Source organism: Oncorhynchus mykiss, chromosome 13, assembly GCF_057628025.1.
Source record: "Oncorhynchus mykiss isolate SJ-2025 chromosome 13, ASM5762802v1, whole genome shotgun sequence".
Classification (NCBI taxonomy): Eukaryota; Metazoa; Chordata; class Actinopteri; order Salmoniformes; family Salmonidae; genus Oncorhynchus; species Oncorhynchus mykiss.
In genome coordinates, this window is record NC_143034.1 from 2,183,338 (window position 1) to 2,208,112 (window position 24,775).

At 43.7% G+C, this 24,775-nt stretch overlaps 2 protein-coding genes across 3 annotated transcripts in view; both read left to right on the top strand.

Moving 5' to 3' along the window:
• The first annotated feature begins 1,959 nt into the window (after nucleotides 1–1,959).
• LOC149978478 (uncharacterized) lies at nucleotides 1,960–12,552 on the top strand. Of its 2 annotated transcripts, none has more exons than XM_090194654.1 (3): nucleotides 1,960–2,399; nucleotides 8,677–11,871; nucleotides 12,237–12,552. In XM_090194654.1, exons 1-3 carry the CDS (start codon nucleotides 2,336–2,338, stop codon nucleotides 12,527–12,529), a joined length of 3,552 nt encoding a protein of 1,183 aa, XP_090050780.1. In that variant the 5' UTR covers nucleotides 1,960–2,335; the 3' UTR covers nucleotides 12,530–12,552. The 2 variants fall into 2 exon arrangements, with proteins under 2 accessions (XP_090050780.1, XP_090050782.1); XM_090194656.1 differs by having other exon boundaries at nucleotides 12,240–12,552.
• A 75-nt stretch (nucleotides 12,553–12,627) lies between these two features.
• vap (vascular associated protein) overlaps nucleotides 12,628–24,775 on the top strand; it is a 70,121-nt gene continuing 57,973 nt past the window's right edge. Inside the window, exon 1 of the mRNA XM_090194707.1 lies at nucleotides 12,628–12,676. The gene's annotated coding sequence lies outside the window, so the exon portion shown is untranslated. The remainder of the gene's footprint in view (nucleotides 12,677–24,775) is intronic.

Consider the following 24,775-nt stretch of genomic DNA (forward strand, 5'->3'; position numbering starts at 1 on the left):
TCATCTGTTCCTGTCCCATTAAAACACTCATTACCTGCTCTGTCATCTGTTCCTGTCCCATTAAAACACTCATTACCTGCTCTGTCATCTGTTCCTGTCACATTAAAACACTCATTACCTGCTCTGTCATCTGTTCATGTCCCATTAAAACACTCATTACCTGCTCTGTCATCTGTTCCTGTCCCATTAAAACACTCATTACCTGCTCTGTCATCTGTTCCTGTCCCATTAAAACAGTCATTACCTGCTCTGTCATCTGTTCCTGTCCCATTAAAACATTCATTACCTGCTCTGTCATCTGTTCCTGTCCCATTAAAACACTCATTACCTGCTCTGTCATCTGTTCCTGTCCCATTAAAACATTCATTACCTGCTCTGTCATCTGTTCCTGTCCCATTAAAACACTCATTACCTGCTCTGTCATCTGTTCCTGTCCCATTAAAACACTCATTACCTGCTCTGTCATCTGTTCCTGTCCCATTAAAACACTCATTACCTGCTCTGTCATCTGTTCCTGTCCCATTAAAACAGTCATTACCTGCTCTGTCATCTGTTCCTGTCCCATTAAAACATTCATTACCTGCTCTGTCATCTGTTCCTGTCCCATTAAAACACTCATTACCTGCTCTGTCATCTGTTCCTGTCACATTAAAACACTCATTACCTGCTCTGTCATCTGTTCATGTCCCATTAAAACACTCATTACCTGCTCTGTCATCTGTTCCTGTCCCATTAAAACACTCAATACCTGCTCTGTCATCTGTTCCTGTCCCATTAAAACACTCATTACCTTCTCTGTCATCTGTTCCTGTCCCATTAAAAAACTCATTACCTTCTCTGTCATCTGTTCCTGTCCCATTAAAACACTCATTACCTGCTCTGTCATCTGTTCCTGTCCCATTAAAACACTCATTACCTTCTCTGTCATCTGTTCCTGTCCCATTAAAACACTCATTACCTGCTCTGTCATATGTTCCTGTCCCATTAAAACACTCATTACCTGCTCTGTCATCTGTTCCTGTCCCATTAAAACACTCATTACCTGCTCTGTCATCTGTTCCTGTCCCATTAAAACACTCATTACCTGCTCTGTCATCTGTTCCTGTCACATTAAAACACTCATTACCTGCTCTGTCATCTGTTCATGTCCCATTAAAACACTCATTACCTGCTCTGTCATCTGTTCCTGTCCCATTAAAACACTCAATACCTGCTCTGTCATCTGTTCCTGTCCCATTAAAACACTCATTACCTGCTCTGTCATCTGTTCCTGTCCCATTAAAAAACTCATTACCTTCTCTGTCATCTGTTCCTGTCCCATTAAAACACTCATTACCTGCTCTGTCATCTGTTCCTGTCCCATTAAAACACTCATTACCTTATCTGTCATCTGTTCCTGTCCCATTAAAACACTCATTACCTGCTCTGTCATATGTTCCTGTCCCATTAAAACACTCATTACCTGCTCTTTCATCTGTTCCTGTCCCATTAAAACACTCATTACCTGCTCTGTCATCTGTTCCTGTCCCATTAAAACACTCATTACCTGCTCTGTCATCTGTTCCTGTCACATTAAAACACTCATTACCTGCTCTGTCATCTGTTCATGTCCCATTAAAACACTCATTACCTGCTCTGTCATCTGTTCCTGTCCCATTAAAACACTCAATACCTGCTCTGTCATCTGTTCCTGTCCCATTAAAACACTCATTACCTGCTCTGTCATCTGTTCCTGTCCCATTAAAAGCTAACAGCTTCCTGCTCACCGTTTAAACTGTGTGTTAATTAAAACAGAGCAGCGCGCCTCTTGTGGCGATCACTGTCCACCCCCCCCCCCCCCCCCCCCCCCCCCCCCCCCCCGCCGGGAGGACCGATGTTGGCTCTACCCTAGTACTACTGCCACTACTCTCTCTCTCTCTCTCTCTGCCTCTCTCGCTTTCACACACACACATACACACACACACACACGCAGAGCACCTCCATGCACACAGACACAAACACACCCCGTGCGTCTCATTTACAGGCTGTCTTTCCCGCTGACAACACTCCGGTTTCCGTTGGAGAGGGACAGAGAGAGAGAGTGGAAAAAATGGGGCGGGGAATTCCAGCCTTGTTCACTTCTCTTCTCTGGGATGGTCGGGAGACTCGGCTGGGAGGAGAAAAGTGAGAGGGGGGGGAAGTGAAATCAAGGTTTTCTCTTGTCTTGGTTTTGTCAGCGAGTGTTTGGGCAGATTGAGGACTGGTAACGATTACGCAGCGCACAGCTCTCTCCTGACCTCAGCTGTCTGGATGGAATTATTGGACCGACTGTCACTGAGATGTGTACAGACACACGATGCGGCGGCTACACATCTCTTGGTCGGGGTTGGGACTTCTACTTCTCTTCATTTTCACCACAGGTAAGATAATATATTTTGTCTTTATATATATATACATTTATTTGACAATTGTGTCAGACAATAGGTGTGTGGATAGTCCTGATCTGAACCCTGGAAGCAGTGAGAAAGGATTTAGGTATTTAAACCCTAAAATGTTGCGTTTTTTTTTTTTAATCTTTAGATTGTTAACCAAAATGCAGTTTCTGTACAGTAGGTCTGATGACTGGGGCTACACTCCTGGGACAACATGGTTCATTCGTGTTGTTCATAGACAACATTTTTTTGTCTGAGAGTTGAGTACAGTATGAGAGTGGGTTACTGTATCTACCTCTCTATATGCTGAGGAATGCGGCTGACGTTTATAGCGCCCGGCCTGTTAAACCAAACTAATTAGATTACAGGAGAGGCCAGAGGAGGAGAGGGTCGGTTTTATTTCTTTCTTTTGTTGTTGTTGTTGTTTTTTAACCTTTATTTAACGAGGCAAGTCAATTAAGAACAAATTCTTATTTATAATGATGGTCTAGAAACAGTGGGTTAACGGTCTTGTTTGAGGGAAAGAACGACAGGTTTTTACCTTGTCAGCTCGGGGAATTCGATCTAGCAACCTTTCGGTTACTAGTCCAACGCTCTAGTCACTAGGCTACTTGCCAATGTCCTCAATCATATTGTTTTTTGTTGGGGGGGAGGTGGCGGAGTGACAGTGGTTGACTTTTAGAAACGTTTACTTCTATAAGTCGTTGACTTTATTGTCCTAGACAGGTTATAACAGGTATGGAACGTCCCTGTTTATTGTCCTAGACAGGTTATAACAAGTATGGAACGTCCTTGTTTATTGTCCTAGACAGGTTATAACAGGTATGGAACGTCCCTGTTTATTGTCCTAGACAGGTTATAACAGGTATGGAATGTCCCTGTTTATTGTCCTAGACAGGTTATAACAGGTATGGAACGTCCTTGTTTATTGTCCTAGACAGGTTATAACAGGTATGGAATGTACCTGTTTATTTATTATTTATCAGTAGGCCTGTAGTCTATATAGCCTATCAGTAGGTCTGTAGTCTATCAGTAGGCCTGTAGTCTATATAGTCTATCAGTAGGCCTGTAGTCTATATGGTCTATCAGTAGGCCTGTAGTCTATATAGTTGATTGACTGTAGAAGGTATGTTTCTATCAGTGGGCCTGTAGTCTATATAGTCTATCCGTAGGCCTGTAGTCTATATAGTCTATCAGTAGGCCTGTAGTCTATATAGCCTATCAGTAGGCCTGTAGTCTATATAGTCTATCAGTAGAGCCTGTGGTCTATATAGGCTATCAGTAGGGCCAGTAGTCTATATAGTCTATCAGTAGGCCTGTAGTCTATCAGTAGGCCTGTAGTCTATATAGTCTATCAGTAGGGCCTGTAGTCTATATAGTCTATCAGTAGGCCTGTAGTCTACATAGTCTATCAGTAGGCCTGTAGTCTATATAGTCTATCAGTAGGCCTGTAGACTATATAGTCTATCAGTAGGGCCTGTAGTTTATATAGCCTATCAGTAGGCCTGTAGTCTATATAGTCTATCAGTAGGCCTGTAGTCTATATAGTCTATCAGTAGGCCTGTAGTCTATATAGTCTATCAGTAGGCCTGCAGTCTATATAGTCTATCAGTAGACCTGTAGTCTATATAGTCTATCAGTAGGCCTGTAGTCAAATCAAATCAAATCAAATGTATTTATATAGCCCTTCGTACATCAGCTGATATCTCAAAGTGCTGTACAGAAACCCAGCCTAAAACCCCAAACTGCAAGCAATGCAGGTGTAGAAGCACGGTGGCTAGGAAAAACTCCCTAGAAAGGCCAAAACCTAGGAAGAAACCTAGAGAGGAACCAGGCTATGTGGGGTGGCCAGTCCTTTTCTGGCTGTGCCGGGTGGAGATTATAACAGAACATGGCCAAGATGTTCAAATGTTCATAAATGACCAGCATGGTCGAATAATAATAAGGCAGAACAGTTGAAACTGGAGCAGCAGCACGGTCAGGTGGACTGGGGACAGCAAGGAGTCATCATGTCAGGTAGTCCTGGGGCATGGTCCTAGGGCTCAGGTCCTCCGAGAGAGAGAAAGAAAGAGAAAATTAGAGAGAGCATATGTGGGATGGCCAGTCCTCTTCTGGCTGTGCCGGGTGGAGATTATAACAGAACATGGCCAAGATGTTCAAATGTTCATAAATGACCAGCATGGTCGAATAATAATAAGGCAGAACAGTTGAAACTGGAGCAGTAGCACGGCCAGGTGGACTGGGGACAGCAAGGAGTCATCATGTCAGGTAGTCCTGGGGCATGGTCCTAGGGTTCAGGTCCTCCGAGAGAGAGAAAGAAAGAGAGAAGGAGAGAATTAGAGAACGCACACTTAGATTCACACAGGACACCGAATAGGACAGGAGAAGTACTCCAGATATAACAAACTGACCCTAGCCCCCCGACACATAAACTACTGCAGCATAAATACTGGAGGCTGAGACAGGATGGGTCAGGAGACACTGTGGCCCCATCCGAGGACACCCCCGGACAGGGCCAAACAGGAAGGATATAACCCCACCCACTTTGCCAAAGCACAGCCCCCACACCACTAGAGGGATATCTTCAACCACCAACTTACCATCCTGAGACAAGGCTGAGTATAGCCCACAAAGACCTCCGCCACGGCACAACCCAAGGGGGGGGGGGCTCACCAACCCAGACAGGATGACCACATCAGTGAATCAACCCACTCAGGTGACGCACCCCCTCCAGGGACGGCATGAGAGAGCCCCAGTAAGCCAGTGACTCAGCCCCTGTAATAGGGTTAGAGGCAGAGAATCCCAGTGGAAAGAGGGGAACCGGCCAGGCAGAGACAGCAAGGGCGGTTCGTTGCTCCAGAGCCTTTCCGTTCACCTTCCCACTCCTGGGCCAGACTACACTCATTCATATGACCCACTGAAGAGATGAGTCTTCAGTAGAGACTTGAAGGTTAAGACCGAGTTTGCGTCTCTGACATGGGTAGGCAGACCGTTCCATAAAATTCCATTCTGTAGTCTATATAGTCTATCAGTAGGCCTGTAGTCTATATAGCCTATCAGTAGGCCTGTAGTCTATATAGTCTATCAGTAGGCCTGTAGTCTATATAGTCTATCCGTAGGCCTGTAGTCTATATAGTCTATCAGTAGGCCTGTAGTCTATATAGTCTATCAGTAGGCCTGTAGTCTATATAGTCTATCCGTAGGCCTGTAGTCTATATAGTCTATCAGTAGGCCTGTAGTCTATATAGTCTATCAGTAGATCTGTAGTCTATATAGTATATCAGTAGGACCTGTAGTCTATATAGTTGATTGACTGTAGAAGGGATGTTTCTATCAGTAGGACCTGTAGTCTATATAGTCTATCAGTAGGCCTGTAGTCTATCAGTAGGCCTGTAGTCTATATACTCTATCAGTAGGCCTGTAGTCTATATAGCCTATCAGTGGGCCTGTAGTCTATATAGTCTATCAGTAGGCCTGTAGTCTATATAGTCTATCAGTAGGCCTGTAGTCTACATAGTCTATCAGTAGGCCTGTAGTTTATATAGTCTATCAGTAGGACCTGTAGTCTATATAGTCTATCAGTCGGCCTGTAGTCTATATAGTCTATCAGTAGGCCTGTAGTCTATATAGTCTATCCGTCGGCCTGTAGTCTATATGGTCTATCAGTAGGCCTGTAGTCTATATAGTTGATTGACTGTAGAAGGTATGTTTCTATCAGTGGGCCTGTAGTCTATATAGTCTATAAGTAGGCCTGTAGTCTATCAGTAGGCCTGTAGCCTATATAGTCTATCAGTGGGCCTGTAGTCTATATAGTCTATCAGTAGTCCTGTAGTCTAAATAGTCTATGAGTAGGCCTGTAGTCTATATAGTCTATCCGTAGGCCTGTAGTCTATATAGTCTATCAGTAGGCCTGTAGTCTATATAGTCTATCAGTAGGCCTGTAGTCTATCAGTAGGCCTGTAGCCTATAGTCTATCAGTGGGCCTGTAGTCTATATAGTCTATCCGTAGGCCTGTAGTCTATATAGTCTATCAGTAGGCCTGTAGTCTATATAGTCTATATAGTCTATATAGTGACCTGGGTTATAGGTGTCCCTGCTAACGGGACAGTACGGCTGGAGCGGGTGTCTGTGGACCGGGGGTCAGAGGTCACGGTGCTCTGTGGAGCCAGCGGGGAGCAGCGGGGGTTGGTGGCCGGGCAGAGGGCTCTCCTCCTGGGCATTGGTAAAGCTGTAGTCACCTGGAGGGTCCTGAGACCCACCAGCTCTCAACACAACTTACAGCTGTTCTATACAGGTTAGTCATGGGAACAAACGGTACCCTGTTCCCTATATAGTCATGCCCTGACCTTAGAGCTCTATTCCCTATATAGTCACGCCCTGACCTTAGAGCCCTGTTCCCTATATAGTGGACTACTATATAGTCACGCCCTGACCTTAGAGCCCTGTTCCCTATATAGTCACGCCCTGACCTTAGAGCCCTGTTCCCTATATAGTGGACTACTATATAGTCACGCCCTGACCTTAGAGCTCTGTTCCCTATATAGTCACGCCCTGACCTTAGAGCCCTGTTCCCTATATAGTGGACTACTATATAGTCACGCCCTGACCTTAGAGCCCTGTTCCCTATATAGTCACACCCTGACCTTAGAGCCCTGTTCCCTATATAGTGGACTACTATATAGTCACGCCCTGACCTTAGAGAGAGAGAGCTCTATTCCCTATATAGTCACGCCCTGACCTTAGAGAGAGAGAGCTCTATTCCCTATATAGTCACACCCTGACCTTAGAGAGAGAGCTCTATTCCCTATATAGTCACGCCCTTACCTTAGAGAGAGAGCTCTGTTCCCTATATAGTCACGCCCTGACCTTAGAGAGAGAGAGCTCTATTCCCTATATAGTCACACCCTGACCTTAGAGAGAGAGCTCTATTCCCTATATAGTCACACCCTGACCTTAGAGAGAGAGCTCTATTCCCTATATAGTCACACCCTGACCTTAGAGAGAGAGAGAGCTCTATTCCCTATATAGTGGACTACTGTTGACCAGAGCCCTATTCCCTATATAGTGGACTACTGTTGACCAGAGCTCTATTCCCTATATAGTGGTACTACTATAGACCAGAGCCCTATTCCCTATATAGTGGACTACCGTTGACCAGAGCTCTATTCCCTATATAGTGGTACTACTATAGACCAGAGCCCTATTCCCTATATAGTGGACTACTGTTGACCAGAGCTCTATTCCCTATATAGTGGACTACTGTTGACCAGAGCTCTATTCCCTATATAGTGGACTACTGTTGACCAGAGCTCTATTCCCTATATAGTGGTACTACTATAGACCAGAGCCCTATTCCCTATATAGTGGACTACTGTTGACCAGAGCCCTATTCTCTATATAGTGGACTACTGTTGACCAGAGCCCTATTCCCTATATAGTGGACTACTGTTGACCAGAGCCCTATTCTCTATATAGTGGACTACTGTTGACCAGAGCCCTATTCTCTATATAGTGGACTACTGTTGACCAGAGCCCTATTCTCTATTATAGTGGACTACCGTTGACCAGAGCCCTATTCTCTATATAGTGGACTACTGTTGACCAGAGCCCTATTCTCTATATAGTGGACTACTGTTGACCAGAGCCCTATTCTCTATATAGTGGACTACTGTTGACCAGAGCCCTATTCTCTATATAGTGGACTACCGTTGACCAGAGCCCTATTCCCTATATAGTGGTACTACTATAGACCAGAGCCCTATTCTCTATATAGTGGACTACTGTTGACCAGAGCCCTATTCTCTATTATAGTGGACTACCGTTGACCAGAGCCCTATTCTCTATATAGTGGACTACTGTTGACCAGAGCCCTATTCTCTATATAGTGGACTACTGTTGACCAGAGCCCTATTCTCTATATAGTGGACTACTGTTGACCAGAGCCCTATTCTCTATATAGTGGACTACCGTTGACCAGAGCCCTATTCCCTATATAGTGGTACTACTATAGACCAGAGCCCTATTCTCTATATAGTGGACTACTGTTGACCAGAGCTCTAATTGCTGATTCTAGATCGAACTCTGAGAAGCTTTGTGAATTTGTCTATGCTGTTACTATGGTGACTGGTGATTGTTTTCCCGACACGATTATGGGCCGTTGTTTAAGGTCTGTGTGTGTGTGTGTGTGTGTGTGTGTGTGTGTGTGTGTGTGTGTGTGTGTGTGTCTGTGTGTGTGTGTGTGTGTGTGTGTTCCTGCGGTTTCTAGGTCAGGAAGCCGACTGGAATTCCTCGGAGCGTCAAGGCCCTTGGATGGGTGTGTCTTCAGTCCAACGCTCCGAAAGCTTCCACGGAACTGCCCGGAACAAATACATGTTGACTCTGACGGGACGGAGGGGTGATGGGGGAGAGAGGGGAGAGAGGGGAGAGAGGGGAGAGAGGGGAGAGATGGGAGGGAGGGGAGAGAGGGGAGGGAGGGGAGAGAGGGGAGAGAGGGGAGAGATGGGAGGGAGGGGTGAGAGGGGAGAGATGGGAGAGATGGGAGAGAGGGTTGATGAGGGCAGTCTTCAACCATCTGAAAGCTTTGTGGGAGATTTAGAGTTGGACTGGATCCCTGGTTCTACCCCCACCCTACAGGGGCCGTCAACCCGGTCCTCTCCCCAGGCGGGGCTCACCGTGGCTGGGCACGCCGATAGGGAAGTCCCCCTGCTTCCTGAGGAAGAACCAGACAATAGAAGGGATATGTCTGGAACTCCTCAGTCTGTTGACCACGTCACTACAGGGTACGACCCTGCCGGAATGAACACACACACGGACACACACACTGACACACACACCTTACCCATGGACCCTGCCGGAATGAACACACACACGGACACACACATCTCACCCACGGACCAACACACACACTCAACCACAGACCAACACACACACTCACCCACAGGCCAGCACACACACTCACCCACAGACCAACACACACACTCACCCACAGACCAACATACACACTCACCCACAGACTCACCCACAGACCAACACACACACTCACCCACAGACCAACATACACACTCACCCACAGACTCACCCACAGACCAACACACACACTCACCCACAGACCAACATACACACTCACCCACAGACCAACATAAACACACACCCACAGACCAACACACACACTCACCCACAGACCAACACACACACTCACCTACACACTCACCCACAGACCAACATACACACTCACCCACAGACCAACACACACACTCACCCACAGACCAACATACACACTCACCCACAGACCAACATAAACACACACCCACAGACCAACACACACACTCACCCACAGACCAACACACACATTCACCCACACACTCACCCACAGACCAACACACACATTCACCCACACACTCACCCACAGACCAACACACACACTCACCTACACACTCACCCACAGACCAACATACACACTCACCCACAGACCAACACACACACTCACCTACAGATTCACCCACAGACCAACACACCTCTCACAGAGACCCATCCATCTCCCTCCCCAGAGCCCTGCGTCTCCCTCTCTCTCTGACCTCCAGCCCTCTATCAGGCCCAGGAAAGCCTGGCCGGACCCTAACCCCACAACGATACACCCTGGCTGGGCTGACGGAGCGGGGCCGGCCCCCTGGGGGGAGGAGCACCAGGAGCGTCAGAGTAGGGCGGGGTGAGAGGGGACCTGGGATGACCCCTGACCCTGAGGGGTTAAAGGTCACCTCTGAGGTCACCTTGAGTCAGACCAGCGGACCTGTGACTGAGGGGCTACCTGAATCAGACATTACTAGTCGAACACCAACATCCTCCTCTCCGGATCCAGACAGAAGTAATCAAAGACAGACAACCAGGACAGAAATCAACAGTGAAACGGATTCATCATTCTCTTTAGAGACAAACATTACTAGTGGATCTCTATCTCCCTCAAACACTCTAACATCACAAATCACTCTGACTCCTCCCATCCTAACACACCCCACACACACTCCCCCAAACACCCTCACTGACTCACCCCTCTCCTCCTACTCCTCCTCCTCCTCCTCCTCCTCCTCCTCCTCCTCTCCTCTCCTCCCTTCCCTCCCGGACTCACCCCTCTCCTCCTCCTCCTCTTCCTCTCCTCTCATCCCTTCCCTCCCTGACTCACCCCTCTCCTCCTCCTCTTCCTCTCCTCTCCTCCCTGACTCATACCTCTCCTCCTCCTCTTCCTCTCCTCTCCCCCCTGACTCACCCCTCTCCTCCTCCTCTTCCTCTTCCTCTTCTCTCCCCCCTGACTCACCCCTCTCCTCCTCTTCATCCTCCTCTCCTCGCCTCCCTACCCTCCATGACTCACCCCTCTCCTCCTCCTCCTCTTCCTCTCCTCTCCTCCCTACCCTCCATGACTCACACCTCTCCTCCTCCTCCTCCTCTTCATCTCCTCTCCTCCCTACCCTCCATGACTCACCCCTCTCCTCCTCCTCCTCCTCTTCCTCTCCTCTCCTCCCTACTCTCCCGGACTCACCCCTCTCCTCCTCCTCCTCCTCCTCCTCCTCCTCCTCCTCCTCCTCCTCCTTCTCCTCCTCCTTCTCCTCCTCCTCCTCTTCCTCTCCTCTCCTCCATACCCTCCCTGACTCACCCCTCTCCTCCTCCTCCTCACCCTTCAGTCCTGACAGAGACAGAGACTACAACGGGACTACAAATCCCTTCATCTCCTCTCCATTCACCACAGCAGAGCTGCCTCTGGGAGATGTAGTCCAGACCATCGCCTCACCTCTGACCCCTGATCAACCTCTACTGGTTACCACAACGACCAGCACCACAATGACGGACAGTGAATCGCAATGGCCAGAGACGGACACAGACACACCCCTGCTCTCACACACACACGCTACACACACACCTGAACACACACACGCTACACACGCCATCCAAACACACACACCTCTCTCACAGACACCTGTACTCTCCTCAACCGCGGTGCCCCCCCCCTCACCACTCAACCCTATCCAGGAACACACCACCACCCATCCTGACCGTTCTGTTCTGACCCCGACCCCAACAGCTCTGACCTCTCCCCGCGGTCCGAACACAACTCCCCTCTACCCTGTCGTCACAACCAATCCTGTGGTCACCACCACAACCACAACACAACCATCACTGACCACGAAACAACCATCCACAACCACAACACAACCATCCACAATCACAACACAACCACCACTGACCACAAAACAACCATCCACAACCACAACACAACCAATCTCTTCCACACAGTCGTTCCCCAGGCTCAGAACCACCAGACCCCCACCCTGGTCCGCCCCTCACCCCAGCCAGGGCAGCCTATCAGCGGGTACATCCTCTGGCCTGTCCCCCTCTCCTCCCCCCTCCACCATCAGCTCCACACACAGACCCAGAGTCTTCATCCTGCCTGACCGGCCGGCTACAATCAAAGGTAGGAGACCGAGTGTGTGTGTGTGTGTATTAACAGTGTGTGTGTGTGTGTTGACAGTGTGTGTGTGTGTGTGTGTGTGTGTGTGTGTGTGTGTATTAACAGTGTGCAGTCTGCGGTGTGTGTGTGTGTGTGTGTGTGTGTGTGTGTGTGTGTGTGTGTGTGTGTATTAACAATGTGCAGTCTGCGGTGTGTGTGTGTGTGTGTGTGTGTGTGTGTGTGTGTGTGTGTGTGTGTGTGTGTGTGTGTGTGTGTATGTATGTGTGTGTGTGTGTGTGTGTGTGTGTGTGTGTGTGTGTATTAACAGTGTGCAGTCTGCGGTGTGTGTGTGTGTGTGTGTGTATTAAAAGTGTGTGTGTGTCTCCCAGAAGAGTCCATTGAGTTGCTGCTGCAGGTGATTCTGGAGGAGAGCAGCTCTGACCCGACCAGCAGTCTAGAGGATGACACTATAGCCTGGGTACAGACACACACACACACACACACACACACACACACACACACACACACACACAAACACACACACACACACACACACACACACACACACACACACACACACACACACACACACACACACCACACACACACACACACACGTCATGAGGAGAGCAGCTCTGACCCAACCAGCAGTCTAGAGGACAACACTATAGCCTGGGTATAGACACACACACACACACACACACAAACACACACACACACACACACACACACACACACACACACACACACACACACACACACACACACACGTCATGAGGAGAGCAGCTCTGACCCAACCAGCAGTCTAGAGGACGACACTATAGCCTGGGTATAGACACACACACACACACACACACACACACACACACACACACACACACACACACACACACACACACACACACACACACACACACACTCAGTAGTTAAGAGGTTATTATCCACACCAGTCTGTAGTAGTTAACAGGTTATTATCCACACCAGTCTGTTAACAGGTTATTATCTACACCAGTCTGTAGTAGTTAACAGGTTATTATCCACACCAGTCTGTAGTAGTTAACAGGTTATTATCCACACCAGTCTGTTAACAGGTTATTATCCACACCAGTCTGTAGTAGTTAACATGTTATTATCCACACCAGTCTGTTAACAGGTTATTATCCACACCAGTCTGTAGTAGTTAACAGGTTATTATCCTCACCAGTCTGTTAACAGGTTATTATCCACACCAGTCTGGTAACAGGTTATTATCCTCTCCAGTCTGTAGTAGTTAACAGGTTATTATCCACACCAGTCTGTAGTAGTTAACATGTTATTATCCACACCAGTCTGTTAACAGGTTATTATCCACACCAGTCTGTTAACAGGTTATTATCCACACCAGTCTGTTAACAGGTTATTATCCACACCAGTCTGTTAACAGGTTATTATCCACACCAGTCTGTAGTAGTTAACAGGTTATTATCCTCACCAGTCTGTTAACAGGTTATTATCCACACCAGTCTGTTAACAGGTTATTATCCTCACCAGTCTGTAGTAGTTAACAGGTTATTATCCACACCAGTCTGTAGTAGTTAACATGTTATTATCCACACCAGTCTGTTAACAGGTTATTATCCACACCAGTCTGTTAACAGGTTATTATCCACACCAGTCTGTTAACAGGTTATTATCCACACCAGTCTGTTAACAGGTTATTATCCACACCAGTCTGTATTAGTTAACAGGTTATTATCCACACCAGTCTGTAGTAGTTAACAGGTTATTATCTACACCAGTCTATAGTAGTTAACAGGTTATTATCTACACCAGTCTGTAGTAGTTAACAGGTTATTATCCACACCAGTCTATAGTAGTTAACAGGTTATTATCCACACCGGTCTGTTAACAGGTTATTATCCACACCAGTCTGTTAACAGGTTATTATCCACACCAGTCTGTTAACAGGTTATTATCCACACCGGTCTGTTAACAGGTTATTATCCACACCAGTCTGTTAACAGGTTATTATCCAAACCAGTCTGTTAACAGGTTATTATCCTCACCAGTCTGTAGTAGTTAACAGGTTATTATCCACACCAGTCTGTTAACAGGTTATTATCCACACCAGTCTGTAGTAGTTAACAGGTTATTATCCACACCAGTCTGTTAACAGGTTATTATCCACACCAGTCTGTTAACAGGTTATTATCCACACCAGTCTATAGTAGTTAACAGGTTATTATCCACACCGGTCTGTTAACAGGTTATTATCCACACCAGTCTGTTAACAGGTTATTATCCACACCAGTCTGTAGTAGTTAACAGGTTATTATCCACACCAGTCTGTTAACAGGTTATTATCCACACCAGTCTGTAGTAGTTTACAGGTTATTATCCACACCAGTCTGTTAACAGGTTATTATCCACACCAGACTGTAGTAGTTTACAGGTTATTATCCACACCAGTCTGTTAACAGGTTATTATCCACACCAGTCTGTAGTAGTTAACAGGTTATTATCCACACCAGTCTGTTAACAGGTTATTATCCACACCAGTCTGTTAACAGGTTATTATCCACACCAGTCTGTAGTAGTTAACAGGTTATTATCCACACCAGTCTGTAAACAGGTTATTATCCACACCAGTCTGTAGTAGTTAACAGGCTATTATCCACACCAGTCTGTTAAGAGGTTATTATCCACACCAGTCTGTAGTAGTTAACAGGCTATTATCCACACCAGTCTGTTAACAGGTTATTATCCACACCAGTCTGTAGTAGTTAACAGGTTATTATCCACACCAGTCTGTAGTAGTTAACAGGTTATTATCCACACCAGTCTGTTAACAGGCTATTATCCACACCAGTCTGTAGTAGTTAACAGGTTATTATCCACACCAGTCTGTTAACAGGTTATTATCCACACCAGTCTGTAGTAGTTAACAGGTTATTATCCACACCAGTCTGTAGTAGTTAACAGGTTATTATCCACACCAGTCTGTTAACAGGTTATTATCCACACCAGTCTGTTAACAGGTTATTATCCACACCAGTCTGTAGTAGTTAACATGTTATTATCCACACCAGTCTGTTAACAGGTTATTATCCACACCAGTCTGTAGTAGTTAACAGGTTATTATCCACACCAGTCTGTAGTAGTTAACAGGTTATTATCCACACCAGTCTGTTAACAGGCTATTATCCACACCAGTCTGTTAACAGGTTATTATCCACACCAGTCTGTTAACAGGTTATTATCCACACCAGTCTGTTAACAGGTTATTATCCACACCAGTCTGTTAACAGGTTATTATCCACACCGGTCTGTTAACAGGTTATTATCCACACCAGTCTGTTAACAGGTTATTATCCACACCAGTCTGTTAACAGGTTATTATCCTCACCAGTCTGTAGTAGTTAACAGGTTATTATCCACACAAGTCTGTTAACAGGTTATTATCCACACCAGTCTGTAGTAGTTAACAGGTTATTATCCACACCAGTCTGTTAACAGGTTATTATCCACACCAGTCTGTTAACAGGTTATTATCCACACCAGTCTATAGTAGTTAACAGGTTATTATCCACACCGGTCTGTTAACAGGTTATTATCCACACCAGTCTGTTAACAGGTTATTATCCACACCAGTCTGTAGTAGTTAACAGGTTATTATCCACACCAGTCTGTTAACAGGTTATTATCCACACCAGTCTGTAGTAGTTTACAGGTTATTATCCACACCAGTCTGTTAACAGGTTATTATCCACACCAGACTGTAGTATTTTACAGGTTATTATCCACACCAGTCTGTTAACAGGTTATTATCCACACCAGTCTGTAGTAGTTAACAGGTTATTATCCACACCAGTCTGTTAACAGGTTATTATCCACACCAGTCTGTAGTAGTTAACAGGTTATTATCCACACCAGTCTGTTAACAGGCTATTATCCACACCAGTCTGTAGTAGTTAACAGGTTATTATCCACACCAGTCTGTTAACAGGTTATTATCCACACCAGTCTGTAGTAGTTAACAGGTTATTATCCACACCAGTCTGTAGTAGTTAACAGGTTATTATCCACACCAGTCTGTTAACAGGTTATTATCCACACCAGTCTGTTAACAGGTTATTATCCACACCAGTCTGTAGTAGTTAACATGTTATTATCCACACCAGTCTGTTAACAGGTTATTATCCACACCAGTCTGTAGTAGTTAACAGGTTATTATCCACACCAGTCTGTTAACAGGCTATTATCCACACCAGTCTGTAGTAGTTAACAGGTTATTATCCACACCAGTCTGTTAACAGGTTATTATCCACACCAGTCTGTAGTAGTTAACAGGTTATTATCCACACCAGTCTGTAGTAGTTAACAGGTTATTATCCACACCAGTCTGTTAACAGGTTATTATCCACACCAGTCTGTTAACAGGTTATTATCCACACCAGTCTGTAGTAGTTAACATGTTATTATCCACACCAGTCTGTTAACAGGTTATTATCCACACCAGTCTGTAGTAGTTAACAGGTTATTATCCACACCAGTCTGTAGTAGTTAACAGGTTATTATCCACACCAGTCTGTTAACAGGCTATTATCCACACCAGTCTGTTAACAGGTTATTATCCACACCAGTCTGTTAACAGGTTATTATCCACACCAGTCTGTTAACAGGTTATTATCCACACCAGTCTGTTAACAGGTTATTTTCCACACCGGTCTGTTAACAGGTTATTATCCACACCAGTCTGTTAACAGGTTATTATCCACACCAGTCTGTTAACAGGTTATTATCCTCACCAGTCTGTAGTAGTTAACAGGTTATTATCCACACAAGTCTGTTAACAGGTTATTATCCACACCAGTCTGTAGTAGTTAACAGGTTATTATCCACACCAGTCTGTTAACAGGTTATTATCCACACCAGTCTGTTAACAGGTTATTATCCACACCAGTCTATAGTAGTTAACAGGTTATTATCCACACCGGTCTGTTAACAGGTTATTATCCACACCAGTCTGTTAACAGGTTATTATCCACACCAGTCTGTAGTAGTTAACAGGTTATTATCCACACCAGTCTGTTAACAGGTTATTATCCACACCAGTCTGTTAACAGGTTATTATCCACACCAGTCTGTAGTAGTTAACAGGTTATTATCCACACCAGTCTGTTAACAGGTTATTATCCACACCAGTCTGTAGTAGTTAACAGGTTATTATCCACACCAGTCTGTTAACAGGTTATTATCCACACCAGTCTGTTAACAGGTTATTATCCACACCAGTCTGTTAACAGGTTATTATCCACACCAGTCTGTTAACAGGTTATTATCCACACCAGTCTGTTAACAGGTTATTATCAACACCAGTCTGTAGTAGTTAACAGGTTATTATCCACACCAGTCTGTTAACAGGTTATTATCCACACCAGTCTGTTAACAGGTTATTATCCACACCAGTCTGTTAACAGGTTATTATCCACACCAGTCTGTAGTAGTTAACAGGCTATTATCCACACCAGTCTGTTAACAGGTTATTTTCCACACCAGTCTGTTAACAGGTTATTATCCACACCAGTCTGTTAACAGGTTATTATCCACACCAGTCTGTTAACAGGTTATTATCCACACCAGTCTGTTAACAGGTTATTATCCACACCAGTCTGTTAACAGGTTATTATCCACACCAGTCTGTTAACAGGTTATTATCCACACCAGTCTGTTAACAGGTTATTATCCACAACAGTCTGTAGTAGTTAACAGGTTATTATCCACACCAGTCTGTTAACAGGTTATTATCCACACCAGTCTGTTAACAGGTTATTATCCACACCAGCCTGTAGTAGTTAACAGGTTATTATCCACACCAGTCTGTTAACAGGTTATTATCCACACCAGTCTGTTAACAGGTTATTATCCACACCAGTCTGTTAACAGGTTATTATCCACACCAGTCTGTTAACAGGTTATAATCCACACCAGTCTGTAGTAGTTAACAGGTTATTATCCACACCAGTCTGTTAACAGGTTATTATCCACACCAGTCTGTAGTAGTTAACAGGCTATTATCCACACCAGTCTGTTAAGAGGTTATTATCCACACCAGTCTGTAGTAGTTAACAGGCTATTATCCACACCAGTCTGTTAACAGGTTATTATCCACACCAGTCTGTAGTAGTTAACAGGTTATTATCCACACCAGTCTGTAGTAGTTAACAGGTTATTATCCACACCAGTCTGTTAACAGGCTATTATCCACACCAGTCTGTAGTAGTTAACAGGTTATTATCCACACCAGTCTGTTAACAGGTTATTATCCACACCAGTCTGTAGTAGTTAACAGGTTATTATCCACACCAGTCTGTTAACAGGTTATTATCCACACCAGTCTGTTAACAGGTTATTATCCACACCAGTCTGTAGTAGTTAACAGGTTATTATCCACACCAGTCTGTTAACAGGTTATTATCCACACCAGTCTGTTAACAGGTTATTATCCACACCAGTCTGTTAACAGGTTATTATCCACACCAGTCTGTTAACAGGTTATTATCAACACCAGTCTGTAGTAGTTAACAGGTTATTATCCACACCAGTCTGTTAACAGGTTATTATCCACACCAGTCTGTTAACAGGTTATTATCCACACCAGTCTGTAGTAGTTAACAGGTTATTATCCACACCAGTCTGTTAACAGGTTATTATCCACACCAGTCTGTAGTAGTTAACAGGCTATTATCCACACCAGTCTGTTAACAGGTTATTATCCACACCAGTCTGTTAACAGGTTATTATCCACACCAGTCTGTTAACAGGTTATTATCCACACCAGTCTGTTAACAGGTTATTATCCACACCAGTCTGTAGTAGTTAACAGGTTATTATCCACACCAGTCTGTTAACAGGTTATTATCCACACCAGTCTGTAGTAGTTAACAGGTTATTATCCACACCAGTCTGTTAACAGGTTATTATCCACACCAGTCTGTTAACAGGTTATTATCCACACCAGTCTGTTAACAGGTTATTATCCACACCAGTCTGTTAACAGGTTATTATCCACACCAGTCTGTTAACAGGTTATTATCCACACCAGTCTGTAGTAGTTAACAGGTTATTATCCACACCAGTCTGTTAACAGGTTATTATCCACACCAGTCTGTTAACAGGTTATTATCCACACCAGCCTGTAGTAGTTAACAGGTTATTATCCACACCAGTCTGTTAACAGGTTATTATCCACACCAGTCTGTTAACAGGTTATTATCCACACCAGTCTGTTAACAGGTTATTATCCACACCAGTCTGTTAACAGGTTATTATCCACACCAGTCTGTAGTAGTTAACAGGTTATTATCCACACCAGTCTGTTAACAGGTTATTATCCACACCAGTCTGTAGTAGTTAACAGGCTATTATCCACACCAGTCTGTTAAGAGGTTATTATCCACACCAGTCTGTAGTAGTTAACAGGCTATTATCCACACCAGTCTGTTAACAGGTTATTATCCATACCAGTCTGTAGTAGTTAACAGGTTATTATCCACACCAGTCTGTGGTAGTTAACAGGTTATTATCCACACCAGTCTGTTAACAGGCTATTATCCACACCAGTCTGTAGTAGTTAACAGGTTATTATCCACACCAGTCTGTTAACAGGTTATTATCCACACCAGTCTGTTAACAGGTTATTATCCACACCAGTCTGTTAACAGGTTATTATCCACACCGGTCTGTTAACAGGTTATTATCCACACCAGTCTGTTAACAGGTTATTATCTACACCAGTCTGTAGTAGTTAACAGGTTATTATCCACACCAGTCTGTAGTAGTTAACAGGTTATTATCCACACCAGTCTGTTAACAGGTTATTATCCTCACCAGTCTGTAGTAGTTAACAGGTTATTATCCACACAAGTCTGTTAACAGGTTATTATCCACACCAGTCTGTAGTAGTTAACAGGTTATTATCCACACCAGTCTGTTAACAGGTTATTATCCACACCAGTCTGTAGTAGTTAACAGGTTATTATCCACACCAGTCTGTAGTAGTTAACAGGTTATTATCCACACCAGTCTGTTAACAGGTTATTATCCACACCAGTCTGTTAACAGGTTATTATCCACACCAGTCTGTAGTAGTTAACATGTTATTATCCACACCAGTCTGTTAACAGGTTATTATCCACACCAGTCTGTAGTAGTTAACAGGTTATTATCCACACCAGTCTGTTAACAGGCTATTATCCACACCAGTCTGTAGTAGTTAACAGGTTATTATCCACACCAGTCTGTTAACAGGTTATTATCCACACCAGTCTGTAGTAGTTAACAGGTTATTATCCACACCAGTCTGTAGTAGTTAACAGGTTATTATCCACACCAGTCTGTTAACAGGTTATTATCCACACCAGTCTGTTAACAGGTTATTATCCACACCAGTCTGTAGTAGTTAACATGTTATTATCCACACCAGTCTGTTAACAGGTTATTATCCACACCAGTCTGTAGTAGTTAACAGGTTATTATCCACACCAGTCTGTAGTAGTTAACAGGTTATTATCCACACCAGTCTGTTAACAGGCTATTATCCACACCAGTCTGTTAACAGGTTATTATCCACACCAGTCTGTTAACAGGTTATTATCCACACCAGTCTGTTAACAGGTTATTATCCACACCAGTCTGTTAACAGGTTATTTTCCACACCGGTCTGTTAACAGGTTATTATCCACACCAGTTTGTTAACAGGTTATTATCCACACCAGTCTGTTAACAGGTTATTATCCTCACCAGTCTGTAGTAGTTAACAGGTTATTATCCACACAAGTCTGTTAACAGGTTATTATCCACACCAGTCTGTAGTAGTTAACAGGTTATTATCCACACCAGTCTGTTAACAGGTTATTATCCACACCAGTCTGTTAACAGGTTATTATCCACACCAGTCTATAGTAGTTAACAGGTTATTATCCACACCGGTCTGTTAACAGGTTATTATCCACACCAGTCTGTTAACAGGTTATTATCCACACCAGTCTGTAGTAGTTAACAGGTTATTATCCACACCAGTCTGTTAACAGGTTATTATCCACACCAGTCTGTAGTAGTTTACAGGTTAGTATCCACACCAGTCTGTTAACAGGTTATTATCCACACCAGACTGTAGTATTTTACAGGTTATTATCCACACCAGTCTGTTAACAGGTTATTATCCACACCAGTCTGTAGTAGTTAACAGGTTATTATCCACACCAGTCTGTTAACAGGTTATTATCCACACCAGTCTGTTAACAGGTTATTATCCACACCAGTCTGTAGTAGTTAACAGGTTATTATCCACACCAGTCTGTTAACAGGTTATTATCCACACCAGTCTGTAGTAGTTAACAGGTTATTATCCACACCAGTCTGTTAACAGGTTATTATCCACACCAGTCTGTTAACAGGTTATTATCCACACCAGTCTGTTAACAGGTTATTATCCACACCAGTCTGTTAACAGGTTATTATCCACACCAGTCTGTTAACAGGTTATTATCAACACCAGTCTGTAGTAGTTAACAGGTTATTATCCACACCAGTCTGTTAACAGGTTATTATCCACACCAGTCTGTTAACAGGTTATTATCCACACCAGTCTGTTAACAGGTTATTATCCACACCAGTCTGTAGTAGTTAACAGGCTATTATCCACACCAGTCTGTTAACAGGTTATTATCCACACCAGTCTGTTAACAGGTTATTATCCACACCAGTCTGTTAACAGGTTATTATCCACACCAGTCTGTTAACAGGTTATTATCCACACCAGTCTGTTAACAGGTTATTATCCACACCAGTCTGTTAACAGGTTATTATCCACACCAGTCTGTTAACAGGTTATTATCCACACCAGTCTGTTAACAGGTTATTATCCACAACAGTCTGTAGTAGTTAACAGGTTATTATCCACACCAGTCTGTTAACAGGTTATTATCCACACCAGTCTGTTAACAGGTTATTATCCACACCAGCCTGTAGTAGTTAACAGGTTATTATCCACACCAGTCTGTTAACAGGTTATTATCCACACCAGTCTGTTAACAGGTTATTATCCACACCAGTCTGTTAACAGGATATTATCCACACCAGTCTGTTAACAGGTTATAATCCACACCAGTCTGTAGTAGTTAACAGGTTATTATCCACACCAGTCTGTTAACAGGTTATTATCCACACCAGTCTGTAGTAGTTAACAGGCTATTATCCACACCAGTCTGTTAAGAGGTTATTATCCACACCAGTCTGTAGTAGTTAACAGGCTATTATCCACACCAGTCTGTTAACAGGTTATTATCCACACCAGTCTGTAGTAGTTAACAGGTTATTATCCACACCAGTCTGTAGTAGTTAACAGGTTATTATCCACACCAGTCTGTTAACAGGCTATTATCCACACCAGTCTGTAGTAGTTAACAGGTTATTATCCACACCAGTCTGTTAACAGGTTATTATCCACACCAGTCTGTAGTAGTTAACAGGTTATTATCCACACCAGTCTGTTAACAGGTTATTATCCACACCAGTCTGTTAACAGGTTATTATCCACACCAGTCTGTAGTAGTTAACAGGTTATTATCCACACCAGTCTGTTAACAGGTTATTATCCACACCAGTCTGTTAACAGGTTATTATCCACACCAGTCTGTTAACAGGTTATTATCCACACCAGTCTGTTAACAGGTTATTATCAACACCAGTCTGTAGTAGTTAACAGGTTATTATCCACACCAGTCTGTTAACAGGTTATTATCCACACCAGTCTGTAGTAGTTAACAGGTTATTATCCACACCAGTCTGTTAACAGGTTATTATCCACACCAGTCTGTTAACAGGTTATTATCCACACCAGTCTGTAGTAGTTAACAGGTTATTATCCACACCAGTCTGTTAACAGGTTATTATCCACACCAGTCTGTTAACAGGTTATTATCCACACCAGTCTGTTAACAGGTTATTATCCACACCAGTCTGTTAACAGGTTATTATCAACACCAGTCTGTAGTAGTTAACAGGTTATTATCCACACCAGTCTGTTAACAGGTTATTATCCACACCAGTCTGTTAACAGGTTATTATCCACACCAGTCTGTAGTAGTTAACAGGTTATTATCCACACCAGTCTGTTAACAGGTTATTATCCACACCAGTCTGTAGTAGTTAACAGGCTATTATCCACACCAGTCTGTTAACAGGTTATTATCCACACCAGTCTGTTAACAGGTTATTATCCACACCAGTCTGTTAACAGGTTATTATCCACACCAGTCTGTTAACAGGTTATTATCCACACCAGTCTGTAGTAGTTAACAGGTTATTATCCACACCAGTCTGTTAACAGGTTATTATCCACACCAGTCTGTAGTAGTTAACAGGTTATTATCCACACCAGTCTGTTAACAGGTTATTATCCACACCAGTCTGTTAACAGGTTATTATCCACACCAGTCTGTTAACAGGTTATTATCCACACCAGTCTGTTAACAGGTTATTATCCACACCAGTCTGTTAACAGGTTATTATCCACACCAGTCTGTTAACAGGTTATTATCCACACCAGTCTGTAGTAGTTAACAGGTTATTATCCACACCAGTCTGTTAACAGGTTATTATCCACACCAGTCTGTTAACAGGTTATTATCCACACCAGCCTGTAGTAGTTAACAGGTTATTATCCACACCAGTCTGTTAACAGGTTATTATCCACACCAGTCTGTTAACAGGTTATTATCCACACCAGTCTGTTAACAGGTTATTATCCACACCAGTCTGTTAACAGGTTATTATCCACACCAGTCTGTAGTAGTTAACAGGTTATTATCCACACCAGTCTGTTAACAGGTTATTATCCACACCAGTCTGTAGTAGTTAACAGGCTATTATCCACACCAGTCTGTTAAGAGGTTATTATCCACACCAGTCTGTAGTAGTTAACAGGCTATTATCCACATCAGTCTGTTAACAGGTTATTATCCATACCAGTCTGTAGTAGTTAACAGGTTATTATCCACACCAGTCTGTGGTAGTTAACAGGTTATTATCCACACCAGTCTGTTAACAGGCTATTATCCACACCAGTCTGTAGTAGTTAACAGGTTATTATCCACACCAGTCTGTTAACAGGTTATTATCCACACCAGTCTGTTAACAGGTTATTATCCACACCAGTCTGTTAACAGGTTATTATCCACACCGGTCTGTTAACAGGTTATTATCCACACCAGTCTGTTAACAGGTTATTATCCACACCAGTCTGTTAACAGGTTATTATCCTCACCAGTCTGTAGTAGTTAACAGGTTATTATCCACACAAGTCTGTTAACAGGTTATTATCCACACCAGTCTGTAGTAGTTAACAGGTTATTATCCACACCAGTCTGTTAACAGGTTATTATCCACACCAGTCTGTTAACAGGTTATTATCCACACCAGTCTATAGTAGTTAACAGGTTATTATCCACACCGGTCTGTTAACAGGTTATTATCCACACCAGTCTGTTAACAGGTTATTATCCACACCAGTCTGTAGTAGTTAACAGGTTATTATCCACACCAGTCTGTTAACAGGTTATTATCCACACCAGTCTGTAGTAGTTTACAGGTTATTATCCACACCAGTCTGTTAACAGGTTATTATCCACACCAGACTGTAGTATTTTACAGGTTATTATTCACACCAGTCTGTTAACAGGTTATTATCCACACCAGTCTGTAGTAGTTAACAGGTTATTATCCACACCAGTCTGTTAACAGGTTATTATCCACACCAGTCTGTAGTAGTTAACAGGTTATTATCCACACCAGTCTGTTAACAGGCTATTATCCACACCAGTCTGTAGTAGTTAACAGGTTATTATCCACACCAGTCTGTTAACAGGTTATTATCCACACCAGTCTG

Coding starts and splice junctions, on each gene's coding strand:
- LOC149978478 (XM_090194654.1), top strand. CDS start 2,336: ATGCGGCGGCTACACATCTCTTGGTCGGGGTTGGGACTTCTACTTCTC. Junction 2,400..8,676: donor TCTCTTCATTTTCACCACAG/GTAAGATAATAT, acceptor TGCGGTTTCTAG/GTCAGGAAGCCGACTGGAAT. Junction 11,872..12,236: donor CCGGCCGGCTACAATCAAAG/GTAGGAGACCGA, acceptor TGTGTCTCCCAG/AAGAGTCCATTGAGTTGCTG.